Consider the following 13,921-nt stretch of genomic DNA (forward strand, 5'->3'; position numbering starts at 1 on the left):
TAAAGTAGGAAATCAAGAAATCACCGGGATAACAGGCAGGCATGGCCTTGGTGTACAAAATGAAGCAGGACAAAGGCTAATAGAGTTTTGCCAAGAGAACACGCTGATCATAGCAAACACTCTTTTCCAACAGCACAAGAGACGACTCTACACATGGACATCACCAGATGGTCAATATCGAAATCAGATAGATTATGTCCTTTGCAGTCAAAGATGGAGAAGCTCTATACAGTCAGTCAAAACAAGACCTGGAGCTGACTGTGCCTCAGATCATGAGCTTCTTGTTGCAAAATTTCAGCTGAAATTGAAGAACGCAGGGAAAACCACTAAACCATTCAGGTATGACCGCAATCATATCCCTTATGAATATACAGTGGAGGTGATTAATAGATTTAAGGGATTAGACCTGATAGACAGAGTGCCTGAGGAACTATGGACGGAGGTCCGTAACATTGTTCAGGAGGCAGCAACGAAATCCATCCCAAAGAAAAAGAAATGCAAGAAAGCCAAGTGGCTGTCTGATGAGACTTTACAAGTAGCTGAGGAAACAAGGGAAGCGAAAAGCAAGGGAGAAAGGGGAAGAGATATCCAACTGAATGCAGAGTTCCAGAGAATAGCAAAGAGAGACAAGAAGGCCTTCTTAAATGAACAATGCAAAGAAATCGAGGAAAACAACAGAATGGGAAAGACTAGAGATCTCTAAAAGAAAATTGGAGATCTCAAGGGAACGTTTTGTGCAAAGACGGGCATGATAAAGGACAAAGAAGGCAGGGACCTCACAGAAGCAGATGAGATTAAGAAGAGGTGGCAAGAGTACACAGAAGAACTATACAGGAAAGATCTGAATGTCCCTGATAGCCATGATAGTGCGGTCACTGAACTTGAGCCGGACATCCTTGAGAGTGAAGTCAAGTGGGCCTTAGGAAGCATTAGTAACAACAAAGCTAGCGGAGATGACAGCATTCCAGCTGAGCTATTTAAAATCCTAAAAGATGATGCTGTTCAAGTGCTGCACTCAATATGCCAACAAATCTGGAACACTCAACAGTGGCCACAAGACTGGAAAAGGTCAGTTTACATTCCAATTCCAAAGAAGGGCAACGCCAAAGAGTGTTCAAACTACCGCACAATTGCGCTTATTTCACATGCCAGCAAGGTGATGCTCAAAATCCTACAAGCTAGGCTTCAGCAGTATGCGAACCGAGAACTACCGGAAGTACAAGCGGGGTTTCGAAGAGGCAGAGGAACTAGAGATCAAATCGCCAACTTTCGCTGGATCATGGAGAAAGCAAGAGAATTCCAGAAAAATGTCTATTTCTGCTTCATTGACTACGCTAAAGCCTTTGATTGTGTGGATCACAACAAACTGTGGCAAATTCTTAAAGAGATGGGACTACCAGACCACCTTACCTGTCTCCTGAAAAACCTGTACGAGGGTCAAGAAGCAACAGTAAGAACCAGACATGGAACAACTGATTGGTTCAAAATTGGGAAAGGAGTACGACAAGGCTGCATATTGTCACCCTGCTTAATTAACTTATATGCAGAGTACATCATGAGAAACACCGGGTTGGATGAATCACAGGTCGGAATTAAGATTGCTGGGAGAATTATCAACAACCTCCGATATGCAGACGATACCACCCTAATGGCAGAAAGCGAAGAGGATCTCAAGAGCCTCTTGTTGAGGGTGAAAGTGGAGAGTGCAAAAGCTGGTTTGAAACTCAACATTAAAAAAAGAAGATCATGGCATCTGGCCCCATCACTTCCTGGCATATGGAAGGGGAAGAAATGGAAGCAGTGACAGGTCTTATTTCCTTGGGCTCCAAGATCACCGCAGACAGTGACTGTAGCCATGAAATTAAAAGACGCTTGCTCCTTGGGAGGAAAGCTATGGCCAACCTAGACAGCATAGTAAGAAGCAGAGACATCACCTTGCCGACAAAGGTCCGTCTAATCAAAGCTATGGTTTTCCCAGTAGTAATGTATGGCTGTGAGAGCTGGACTATAAGGAAGGCTGAGCGCCGAAGAATTGATGCTTTCGAACTGTGGTGCTGGAGAAGACTCTTACAAGTCCCTGGACTGCAAGGAGGTCAAATCAGTCCATCCTAAAGGAAATCAACCCTGAGTGCTCATTGGAAGGACAGATACTGAAGCTGAAGCTCAAATATTTTGGCCACCTAATGCGAAGAGAAAACTCCCTGGAAAAGACCCTGATGCTGGGAAAGACTGAAGGCAAAAGGAGAAGGGGACGGCAGAGGATGAGATGGCTAGATAGCATCACCAATGCAATGAATATGAACTTGAGCACGCTCCGGGAGAGAGCGGAGGACAGGAAGGCCTGGCGTGCTATGGTCCATGGGGTCACGAAGAGTCGGACACGACTGAACAATCCTGATAAAGAGTTCTGGAGAACTCGAAAGCTGGCACACTTCCATGTCATTGTGGTTGGTCCTAATAAAGGTATGGCCCAAGTGCGTATTTTAGATTTATTGTGACTAACTTCTGCAAGCAGCCTCTTATGGCAATAAAGCGGAATATAAGGGCTACATCCAACGTTAGTTATTCATTTCAATGCGTCTACTCTAAGGAGGGCTAACTTTGGCTACTGCTGTACGTATTCTAAACAAGCACATCAGCAAACACACTCCGGACAGAAGAAGCCTGTCTTAGACGAAATGAACAGCCGCGCCTCGGTCCGCCAGACGGCCCCCGCCCGCGCGTTTCACAACAGCCCCCTCAAGCCGGCTTGACAAAAGGGCAGCCTTCGGAGAGCCAGGCCCGGGAAAAGAACGCCGCCAAAGGCTCACGTTGTAGGAAGGAAGCTGCCCATCGCTAGCGCGGTGGAGCTCTCGGACGAGCTCGGTCGCTTTCTCACAGAACATGGCCACGGCCCGAGCGAGCGGATCCCCTCAGGCGGCAACGGCGCCTCAGGACGGCCGCGGCCTTTCCTTTCCCGCGCCTCCAAACCTCTCGGCCAATAGGAAGGCGACGAGCGGAGGCGCGGGGGTGGGGCCAGAAGCGTCTCCTCTCGCAATCACGCTCTACGGAACAAGGGAGGGGAGAAACACAACTTAGTGTGCAGTCCTACGCACGTTGAGACGGAACAAAGTCCTACAACTCCCAGCATGCCCCAGCCAGGGTGGGCATGCTGGGAGTTGTAGGACTTTGTTCCGTCTCAACGTGCGTAGGACTGCACCAGAAGGCGACTATTTTCTTTCTATCGTTTTGCGGCAGCATCTGGAATATAAGGGATTGGATGTGCAACCCGGCGTATAGCCACTTGCCGGGGAGAAGAGGTGCTAGTGGAGGCTGGTGGCTCCAATTTCGGTGGGGCAGTAAATGCATTCTGTGTTTCAGTCAGAGCCAGCCAGAACTCTAAAGGAGCTCTCCAAAGTGCTGAACCTATTGGGGGGGGGTCAGCACCTTGGATAGTTCCTTTAGAGTTCTGGCTGGTTCTGACTGAAACCCAGAATAGATTCACAGCCCTACCGCAATTGAAGCCACCAGCCTCCACTGAGAGGCCCCATTGAAATCAATGGGACTTGCCTCTGAGTAGGCATGTCTGATTGCACTTGCTATGATGTGAAATCGATGGGGATGATTCACACAAGGACAGGGCATCAATCCTTAGTCTCGTGATGCCATTGGTTGCAACCGAGTGTGTGAAATATTACCATTGGAAAAGGTTGTTTTCTACTTTCCCCCAGCAGCAGTTTTACGGTGTCATTCATTTCATGTATCATTCATGTTTTAAAACTCACGTTGCAAAAGCAGTCTACATAAACAGTTTTGCAAGGTGAGATTAAAAGACAAGAATATCCCTTCTGGATATATAATACATGTACTATTCATGTCATTAATCTGATGATGCAGGCTTGCCCACAAAAGCTCATGCCACAATAGATTTGTGGGTACCACAAAATTCATGTTTGTTTCTACAGTGATGAGGGAATACTGGAAACCTGTTAATGGGTTATGACTTTTGCCATAATAAATGTGTTAGCTGCTGTTTTTATCGTTCTTCTGTAATTTATGTTTCTTTACCAATATAAAAGTTGAGCAGCAAGGGCATAAACAAGCACCTTATGCTGATGCTTGAACGGCTGCATCTGATGAATCTTATGCCATAATAAACATGTTAAGGTGCAATCCTATGCATGGTTAGACAGAAAGAAGTCGTACAACTCCCAGCATGCCCCAGCCAGCCATTTTCTACCTAACCATACATAGGATGGTGCCCTTAGTATTTAAGGTACTATAGGCTACTGTCACAGTTCCCATTAAGGCATACCTAGCACAGCATAGGATCGGCCTTCTAAACATGATAACTTGGAAGTAAGTCCAATGGATGTTAAAGACACACTGGGTAAATGACCATGGTTTTTGCACCTCAGTCCTAAATAGATCTGATTGGCAATCATTAGCAATGGGTCATCATGGCAATACTTATTTTGTTTGTCCATTTGCGGATGGTTCCTAATATCCACTGTATAAGCAACCAATCACTCTGGGTTTAATGGATTTCAATGGCCTTTCTCTGTCAATCTTTTTAGTATGTCCAGTAAACATGCATGCTCTTGCACTGTGACACATAACAAATCTGTACAATAGTTAAAAAGACCAGCTGCCTCTGCCTTTTTCTCAACTGTTATCTAGCCACAGTCATTTCATCAGGCTGCAGCGAAGGGAGAGAAGGGAAGCAGGGTTATTCGATCAACTCTGCTGAAATACAAGCTGCCTTTGTCTCTCTCTCACCTAACCACTCCCTGAATGTAACAACAGAGGAGGAGAGTAAGATGACAGGGCATTTAATGACAGGGAGCACATGTAGAATCTTGCTGTTAGTCTCTTGGGGATAGTTTAGCTACTGTCAGAGGCTGAGTTAGATGACCTTTACCTTCCATTCAAGTTTTATGAGGAACAACTGCCTGCAATGTGCATGCAAAGTGTGGCCCGCACCACACAGACCACCTCTGGTCTTAAGAGAAGAGCAACCAGATTTTCTAATATATTATAAAATATTACATATATTATATTATAGTACATATTACTAATAAGATTAATCATACATAATAATACATAATAAAATTAATATATATTATATAAATGTAAAAATGTGGTGAAAAGAAAATCCGATGCTGTAAAGAACAATATTGTTTAGGAACCTGGAATGTCAGATCAATGAATCAAGGTAAGCTGGAGGTGGTCAAATATGACATGGCAAGATTGAACATCGACATCTTGGGAATCAGCGAACTAAAATGGACAGGCATGGGCGAATTTAATTCAGGTGACCATCATATCTACTATTGTGGGCAAGAATCCCTTAGAAGAAATGGAGTAGCACTCATAGTCAACAAAAGGGTGGGAAAAGCAGTACTGGGGTACAATCTTAAAAATGATAGAATGATCTCAGTACGAATCCAAGGCAAACCATTCAACATCACAGTAATTCAAGTCTATGCCCCAACCACTGATGCCAAAGAAGCTGAGGTTGATCGGTTCTATGAAGACCTACAACACCTTCTAGAACTAACACCAAAAAAAGATGTCCTCTTCATCATAGGGGATTGGAATGCTAAAGTAGGAAGTCAAGAAATCACCAGGATAACAGGCAGGCATGGCCTTGGTGTACAAAATGAAGCAGGACAAAAGCTAATAGAGTTTTGCCAAGAGAACATGTTGATCATAGCAAACACTCTTTTCCAACAGCACAAGAGGCGACTCTACACATGGACATCACCACATGGTCAATATCGAAATCAGATTGATTATGTCCTTTGCAGCCAAAGATGGAGAAGCTCCATACAGTCAGTAAAAACAAGACCTGGAGCTGACTGTGGCTCAGATCATGAGCTGCTTCTTGCAAAATTTCAGCTGAAATTGAAGAACATCGGGAAAACCACTAAACCGTTCAGGTATGACCTAAATCATATCCCTCATGAATATACAGTGGAGGTGAGGAATAGATTTAAGGGATTAGACCTGATAGACAGAGTGCCTGAGGAACTATGGACGGAGGTCCGTAACATTGTTCAGGAGGCAGCAACGAAATCCATCCCAAAGAAAAAGAAATGCAAGAAAGCAAAGTGGCTGTCTGATGAGGCTTTACAAGTAGCTCACGAAAGAAGGGAAGCGAAAAGCAAGGGAGAAAGGGGAAGATATAGCCAACTGAATGCAGAGTTCCAGAGAATAGCAAGGAGAGACAAGAAGGCCTTCTTAAATGAACAATGCAAAGAAATCGAGGAAAACAACAGAATGGGAAAGACTAGAGATCTCTTCAAGAAAATTGGAGATCTCAAGGGAACGTTTTGTGCAAAGACGGGCATGATAAAGGACAAAGAAGGCAGGGACCTAACATAAGCAGATGAGATTAAGAAGAGGTGGCAAGAATACACAGAAGAACTATACAGGAAAGATCTGAATGTCCCTGATAGCCATGAGAGTGCGGTCACTGAACTTGAGCCGGACATCCTAGAGAGTGAAGTCAAGTGGGCCTTAGGAAGCATTAGTAACAACAAAGCTAGCGGAGATGACAGTATTCCAGCTGAGCTATTTAAAATCCTAAAAGATGATGCTGTTAAAGTGCTGCATTCAATATGCCAACAAATCTGGAACACTCAACAGTGGCCACAAGACTGGAAAAGGTCAGTTTACATTCCAATTCCAAAGAAGGGCAACGCCAAAGAGTGTTCAAACTACCGCACAATTGCGCTCATTTCACATGCCAGCAAGGTGATGCTCAAAATCCTACAAGCTAGGCTTCAGCAGTATGCGAACCGAGAACTACCGGTGTAGCAGCCATATCAGAGGTCAGACTAAGTAGCCTCATGCAGTCTCATGCTTCATGTTCTTGCTGAGCTCTTTCTCCCTTGAATATATTGTTGTAAGCTGACGAGACACAGGAATTCCTTATCTTGTCAAAGGTCATACAACTGTATATCTTGTTCTCTGCTGTTCTCTTCTGTTCTCTCCTTATCATGGCTACCCTATAACCCAGTTCTTGTATTATAAACAATAGTGCTAAGAGAAGAAATGTTGAGGATTGCAACCCCATGCGGGAGGGAGAGGAGGAGCCATTTCATATATGTCACAATGTCTATAAAACCAATGTGCTAATGTAAATCGGGGCTTCTGGCTCTTTGGAAATGATTCCAGCCTTAAGCCCGCGCGTTAAATAAAGAATCTCTTTTTCCTTCACTCCGTGGTCTCTCTGACTCTGGGTTCTGCAACATAAATGGTGCCGTGACTCGGATGTGGCAGGCTCTGAGCCAGACAGGTGGCAGTTGCCTGCTCTTGATCGCCGCACCGGGAGGACGAGCTCGGCGCATGCCTCCCTTTCTTGGCGCCACCGACCTTTTTGTCGAGTGAATGGGAGAAAGCCTGCACCGGGATCGCCCAAACGGCAGCGAGCAGCAAGAGAACCTTGGGAAGCGGAGGAAGGAACTTGAGCCCTGCCTATATCGCAGCTGCAATTGAGTTGAAACCCACATTGGAAGCCTTCAGGAGAAAGGCAAGTATATGGGAAAAAGAGGGCCCCACCTTTAGGGAGAAAGGCCACTGGGCAGAAAAAAAGAGGGCCCCGCCTTATGAAGAAGGTCAGTGTTGGTGGTATACGTATACAAAAGAACCTACTCCTTGCGGGTAGAAGGGGGGCCTGATCACACCCCCGAGTGGGCGCCAGTACCTAGCACGCCAGTACTCAGTAGGAAGCTGAGGAAGCTGGGGAAGCCGTTTTCCGCTCTGGTAAAAAGTGGGAAAAGTGGGTGGCAGGGACATATGGATGTAGTGGAGAGATTGATGATTGTGTGAGTGGCTACTGCGGTTTCTGACGCATACCGTTGACCGTCCGGGTGCCCAGGCCAGTAGCAAAGTGCGTGGTGTGAAAAATCCTCTTGTGTCGGCCAGTGAGACCCCTTACTCACTGACCAATTCCCATTCCCTAATTGTGTATGTCTTCAATTTAGGAGGGAGGCTATGGGTGGTGGGGGAAGCAAACCTTGCACCCCCTTGAGATGTATGTCAAACAAAGAAGGAAAAAGGTTTTTTTTAAAAAAAGATTCAGAATAGAGAGAGAAAACAGCAAAAAGCTCAAGGTCGAGCTGAGAGAAAAAAAAACCAGATCTGAGGCTGTTAATTAGAAAAATGTTGCAGGACAGTCTGGCTTTTAACAAAGCGTGGGAGCATGAGAGTGTAAGGCCGAAGAAGTAGCTGTTAGCCTAGCGCGCCGAGAGGGGGGGGGGCAGGAAAATTGCCCACAACGTTCTGAGTTGTGCAACATCATCACCTCGCCTAATTGAGATGAAATCCCTAAGAAATGGAAACTGAAAATGAAGACCCAGAAGATGAAGGCAAAATAGAAAATAAAGGTGAAGAATCAGCCCCCAGAGCACAGGCTAGACCCCTCTTCGAGTGAAAAGTGTACCATAAGACTGTCCCAAAGCAGAATAAAGCGGAGAGACCACGTTGAAGATCTCTGTCAAGGTAGCCGTGTTTAGCTTTGAACTGTGTTAAAATTGCATAGAGCCTGTAGCTACTGACCATCAGCTATATGATTTCTGAAGAGCGTAACCATTAAGCTTTTGCCGTGGGATTCCCTGCAATGAAGAAATCTCACTGATTTGAGTGTCCAGTGTTACACTGCCTAAGTGTGTGTGCTAAAGAGACCGAGAAACCAGACAGCATGTTCCTGGCCAAGCCAAAATCACGCTACTGCCATGCTCCTGGAAGCTGCAATAAACTGTGTAAGCTGGGAGACCCAACCTGATTGAGAAGAAAAGAAGATATTGGAGCAACTGTCTTAAAAAACAATGAGATCTGTGTAGCTGGCTGGCTGACGCTGTCAGTGATGTTACAACTTTAAATTAAGACTGTTTTCCTGTTTGAGACCCCAGCGAAGAAAGCTGACCCGAGTTATTTGTTGCCCGTGCCAAAGCAAGAATTTAGCTGCCCTGTACCTCATCGTGTCCTGTTTTAAGCTTGGGATTTACAAATACAAACAAACTGAGAAGCTTGCCTTTGAAGTCCTGCAAATCACCCCACCGCCTCCCCGAAGATTAATGGCTGCTTGAAAAATGCAAGTATAAAGCGATGCCCATCACCCCCCAGCGTCCTGAGTTTCGGCACTCAGTGTTTCAGTGCTTTCGTGTACCAGGTTAGAAGAGAAAAAAAAAAGAGTAAGTTTTTAAAATGTCTGTGAGAGAACCTGACAGAAGTAAAATAAAATTTACAGAGGAGTTGCCCAGGTTAAAGCGTCACGGCTAGAGAGCTGAGCTGTGCCGCTCTGTTTAGACAGAGGCCTTGCTAAAAAGTTAAAGGCCCTTGTCTGTCAAAAGGGGTGTAGGGCCACACTTTCCCTTTTTAAACTCATGCAAAAGTAGAGAGCCTTTGCTGGAAACATCGCATCTTCATTGCCCAGAGCCTTCACTGTTTGCCTCCATCATCATCTAGGCTTTTTAGAGACACTCTGCACATGAACTAAAATTTTAAATTGTCAAAGACTTGCCATGGACAGTGCTGTGAAGCTTTTGATAAACTTGAACTCTCATCGCTGTGGACCATGTGTCTGTGTTTGTAGTCAGCTCAGTGTACAGCAGGCTGAGTTTGATCTGTGACTTTTAGATTTCCTTCTGCCAGAACTCATGCAGCATAGAGTTGCCGATGCAAAAATGGTGACCTAGAACTCTGCGTGTGTGGGTATGCCCGTCCCTTGATTTTAATGAGCCCTGAGCTTTCAGCCAGAAGACCAGTATGATTGCTGGATCTGCTCCATCATGCCTTACCATGCAAGAAGTGTTTTCCATTCATTGTGTTAAATTGCAGAAAAAGTTTGTTGTGTATATTTTATGATTTCTTAAATATCATAAAATATATGTGATATTTGCAGATTAGTGTTAGTTGCAACTCCAAATGATACTAAGTGTGGTTCCCAATAGATGACAAGAAAAGAAAGACAAAAGCAAGTAGAAAAGAAGGAATAGAGAAAGTAGAAGACAGATAGAGAAGAGAGAAAAAAGAAAGAAAAGGCAAGAGGCAAAGAAAAAACATTTATAAAAAAGAAGCGTGGCCATAGTTGCCCCCAGGGTAAATTAAAAGCAGCTGATTGTGCCTGGAGCTTATTACCTGGGGTAAAGTAGCCACAATAATGTAATAGTTCTTTAAGATAAAGAAAATCTAACTAGAAGGAGAAGAAGAGCCTATCCCAAATGTGTGTCATTGGGACTAGTGTAAGGCAGAAAGGTTTAAGTAAGTGAGTTTAACTTAAAAAAGACAAATAAAGAAACAAGGCTGGTGCATAGATCAGAAAGTTTTATATAAAAAGTTTGAAACATGATCTGCAATACAGGCAGATCAGCAAAGATAAAGAAAAAAAAAGAGAAAAAATTTGTCTTCCCATACTAATAAATAAAAAGTGTTATCAAGCACTTTGGGAAGCGAAGTTGTTTACAGGAAGCTGTGCCTGAGAACCAAACACTTCTAGCCTATGCTAAAAATGCTTGCTAGTGTTGTGCTGCCTCATGGGTAACATGTATAGTATAAAAACCCATTTAGTGCAATAGCTCGTGGTTCAGAGAAGCTGTCTGATCCAAAAATTAAGTACGCCTGTGTGCTGTAAGTTACCCAATAAAGTCTCCTTGTAAGTAACCCCCCCCTGCTGGAATCCCAAAACACAAGTTGGGCTAGAGCGCCTCACCCAGTATCAAACCCTGCTGTTAGAAGCCATGAAAGGCAGGTATAAAGAAGTCAATTAATATGACCAAAGTGTCTAAAGTGCTGCAAGGTGCCACCGAGGCCCCAGAGCGTACTTGGAGCATCTTTCAAATGCCTATCGCCAGTACACCCCCCTTGACCCAGAGGCCCAAGAAGACGTAAACGAAAAAAAAAAAAAGAAGAAGACCCGGCAGAGGCAGAAGATTCTTAAAAAAGAACCAGTGTGCCCAGTGTGGACAAGATGGACATTAGTGGCATGAATGCCCAAATAAAATAAATCAAATACACAAAGGAAAAAACCAAAGAGGCCAGAATGGGCGAAGAGGGAGACAGCTTGAGAAGGGCCGTGACATTGACTGTGAGGGGCCGTGACATTGACTTCATAATTGACACTGGAGCAGCATCAAAAGCAAGCAAACGTTAGCCTTAAACAAAAAGTTCAAACACTGAGCAAAGTTCTTCAAGCCCAGCGCCGCTTTGTCTTAAAAAAATAAGCCATTCCCATCACAGAAGCTCATCCGTTCCAACCAAGAGTTAAAGTATGAGTTAAAGAGGGAAAAATAACCCTTTGACTCCCAGATGGAGAGGACTGAAAACTGTCATACTTTCCACCCCCGCAGCTATGAAAGCAGCTAGAGTTAAACCCTGGATACATTGGACACGAGTCAAGAGAGCGAGAGGGGGAGAGTAGACTGTAAACAGAAATCCTGAAAATCCTTTAAAAATCATTCTGAAAAAGCAGTAAGAAGACTCAGGCTAGACCTTACTGTGGACACACCGGGAAACTGTCCCCCTGCGTACGGTCAGACCTGCAACTGGAGAATTGAAGAAGGGGACTAGACCCTACTGCAGCTTGCCAGGTGAATAGCTGCCCAGCGTACGGTCAGATCCCAAAGAAGATCAAACATGCGTGTTGTAGTGTTAGTAGTGTTGCATTGTGTCTCCTTAATAAGGTGCAAAAAGGGGGGCCAGCCCCTGAAAGAGAAAGTTTGTCCCAGGGATTTGCTGATAATTACTGGCTTCACCTGGCTAACATCACGAGAGTAAAACATTTTTGTTTGCCAAGAGGTATACCTGCAAACAGGCTTATTAGCTCTTGCCTAATACCTGTCTGTAGACATCCTGGGAAAATTCAAAAAGATACCATGTTAAGAGTTTATGGTGTAAGTTTAACTTATTCCCAAAATGCTAATTGGGGCGTGGTTGCAAAGATCCTACCCCCTACAGAGTTCACTCTACGCACCCCCATCATTGCTGAAACAAATGCTACGTGTGCACGAATGCTTAATTGTCAAAAATTTTCCAGAAAATATAAAGCTATCCCTGGCCCCCTTCCACTGAAATAAAATTCAAAACATATCTTTTAATGATGCCCACATACTTTTGCCTCATGGATGGTTTTAGACATGTAATTCCCGCACTTGGTCATTCATTCCTGCCAACTTGTCTGATAACCACCCATGTTGCCTCAGCCGCCAATTAAACTGGTGCCAATTCTTCCCCTGTAGCCCGAGAAAATCCGTCAACGGCAGCCTCGAGCACTCCAACTAACTAAAAATTGTAATATGTCTCTGCGTTCCTTGTCTTATGCGCTGTTTAACCAATCTGTTTTATGTCTCAGCTAGTAAAACTGCTGCCCTCTACGCTCTAATAGCCCAACAAAAGGCTAAGTAATATGTATGTCACAAAAAGCTTTGTATAGTTATCAGAAATGCTATAATTGTAATGAAATTATGCATTTAAGGGGGGAATGTAGCAGCCATATCAGAGGTCAGACTAAGTAGCCTCATGCAGTCTCATGCTTCATGTTCTTGCTGAGCTCTTTCTCCCTTGAATATATTGTTGTAAGCTGACGAGACACAGGAATTCCTTATCTTGTCAAAGGTCATACAACTGTATATCTTGTTCTCTGCTGTTCTCTTCTGTTCTCTCCTTATCATGGCTACCCTATAACCCAGTTCTTGTATTATAAACAATAGTGCTAAGAGAAGAAATGTTGAGGATTGCAACCCCATGCGGGAGGGAGAGGAGGAGCCATTTCATATATGTCACAATGTCTATAAAACCAATGTGCTAATGTAAATCGGGGCTTCTGGCTCTTTGGAAATGATTCCAGCCTTAAGCCCGCGCGTTAAATAAAGAATCTCTTTTTCCTTCACTCCGTGGTCTCTCTGACTCTGGGTTCTGCAACACCGGAAGTACAAGCTGGGTTTAGAAGAGGCAGAGGAACTAGAGATCAAATTGCCAACATTCGCTGCATCATGGAGAAAGCAAGAGAATTCCAGAAAAATGTCTATTTCTGCTTCATTGACTACGCTAAAGCCTTTGATTGTGTGGATCACAACAAACTGTGGCAAATTCTTAAAGAGATGGGAGTGCCAGACCACCTTACCTGTCTCCTGAGAAACCTGTACGAGGGTCAAGAAGCAACAGTAAGAACCAGACATGGAACAACCGATTGGTTCAAAATTGGGAAAGGAGTACGACAAGGCTGCATATTGTCACCCTGCTTATTTAACTTATATGCAGAGTACATCATGAGAAATGCCGGGTTGGATGAATCAGAGGTCGGAATTAAGATTGCTGGGAGAATTATCAGCAACCTCCGATATGCAGACGATACCACCCTAATGGCAGAAAGCGAAGAGGATCTCAAGAGCCTCTTGTTGAGGGTGAAAGAGGAGAGTGCAAAAGCTGGTTTGAAACTCAACATTAAAAAAACGAAGATCATGGCATCTGGCCCCATCACTTCCTGGCATATAGAAGGGGAAGAAATGGAAGCAGTGACAGATTTTACTTTCTTGGGCTCCAAGATCACCGCAGACGGTGACTGTAGCCATGAAATTAAAAGACGCTTGCTCCTTGGGAGGAAAGCTATGGCAAACCTAGACAGCATAGTAAGAAGCAGAGACATCACCTTGCCGACCAAGGTCCGTCTAATCAAAGCTATGGTTTTCCCAGTAGTAATGTATGGCTGTGAGAGCTGGACTATAAGGAAGGCTGAGCGCCGAAGAATTGATGCTTTCGAACTGTGGTGCTGGAGAAGACTCTTACGAGTCCCCTGGACTGCAAGGAGGTCAAATCAGTCCATCCTAAAGGAAATCAACCCTGAGTGCTCATTGGAAGGACAGATACTGAAGCTGAAATATTTTGGCCACCTAATGCGAAGAGAAAACTCTCTAGAAAAGACCCTGATGCTGGGAAAGAC

General features: G+C 44.4%; 2 protein-coding genes across 5 annotated transcripts in view; one reads left to right on the plus strand and one right to left on the minus strand.

Moving 5' to 3' along the window:
• GINS1 (GINS complex subunit 1) overlaps positions 1-9,592 on the minus strand; it is a 32,844-nt gene extending 23,252 nt beyond the window's left edge. For 2 of the 3 annotated variants that reach the window (XM_084829174.1, XM_084829175.1), the window contains exon 1: positions 2,811-2,966. In XM_084829174.1, the coding sequence (XP_084685300.1) occupies positions 2,811-2,885 (75 nt within the window). In that variant the 5' untranslated portion in view covers positions 2,886-2,966. Of the gene's footprint in view, positions 1-2,810; positions 2,967-9,508 lie in introns of those variants that run through there. The other variant, XM_084829177.1, reaches the window with a different exon arrangement.
• ABHD12 (abhydrolase domain containing 12, lysophospholipase) overlaps positions 8,405-13,921 on the plus strand; it is a 71,859-nt gene continuing 66,342 nt past the window's right edge. Inside the window, exon 1 of one of the 2 annotated variants that reach the window (XM_084829172.1) lies at positions 8,405-8,487. Coding sequence is in view for 1 of the 2 variants with exons in the window: in XM_084829171.1 (XP_084685297.1) it covers positions 9,078-9,079 (2 nt within the window). In the remaining variant the exon portion in view is untranslated. Of the gene's footprint in view, positions 8,488-9,008; positions 9,080-13,921 lie in introns of those variants that run through there. The other variant, XM_084829171.1, reaches the window with a different exon arrangement.

Source organism: Heloderma suspectum, chromosome 1 (assembly GCF_057233095.1).
Source record: "Heloderma suspectum isolate Gila_16-S chromosome 1, 16-S_ref, whole genome shotgun sequence".
Taxonomy (NCBI): domain Eukaryota; kingdom Metazoa; phylum Chordata; class Lepidosauria; order Squamata; family Helodermatidae; genus Heloderma; species Heloderma suspectum.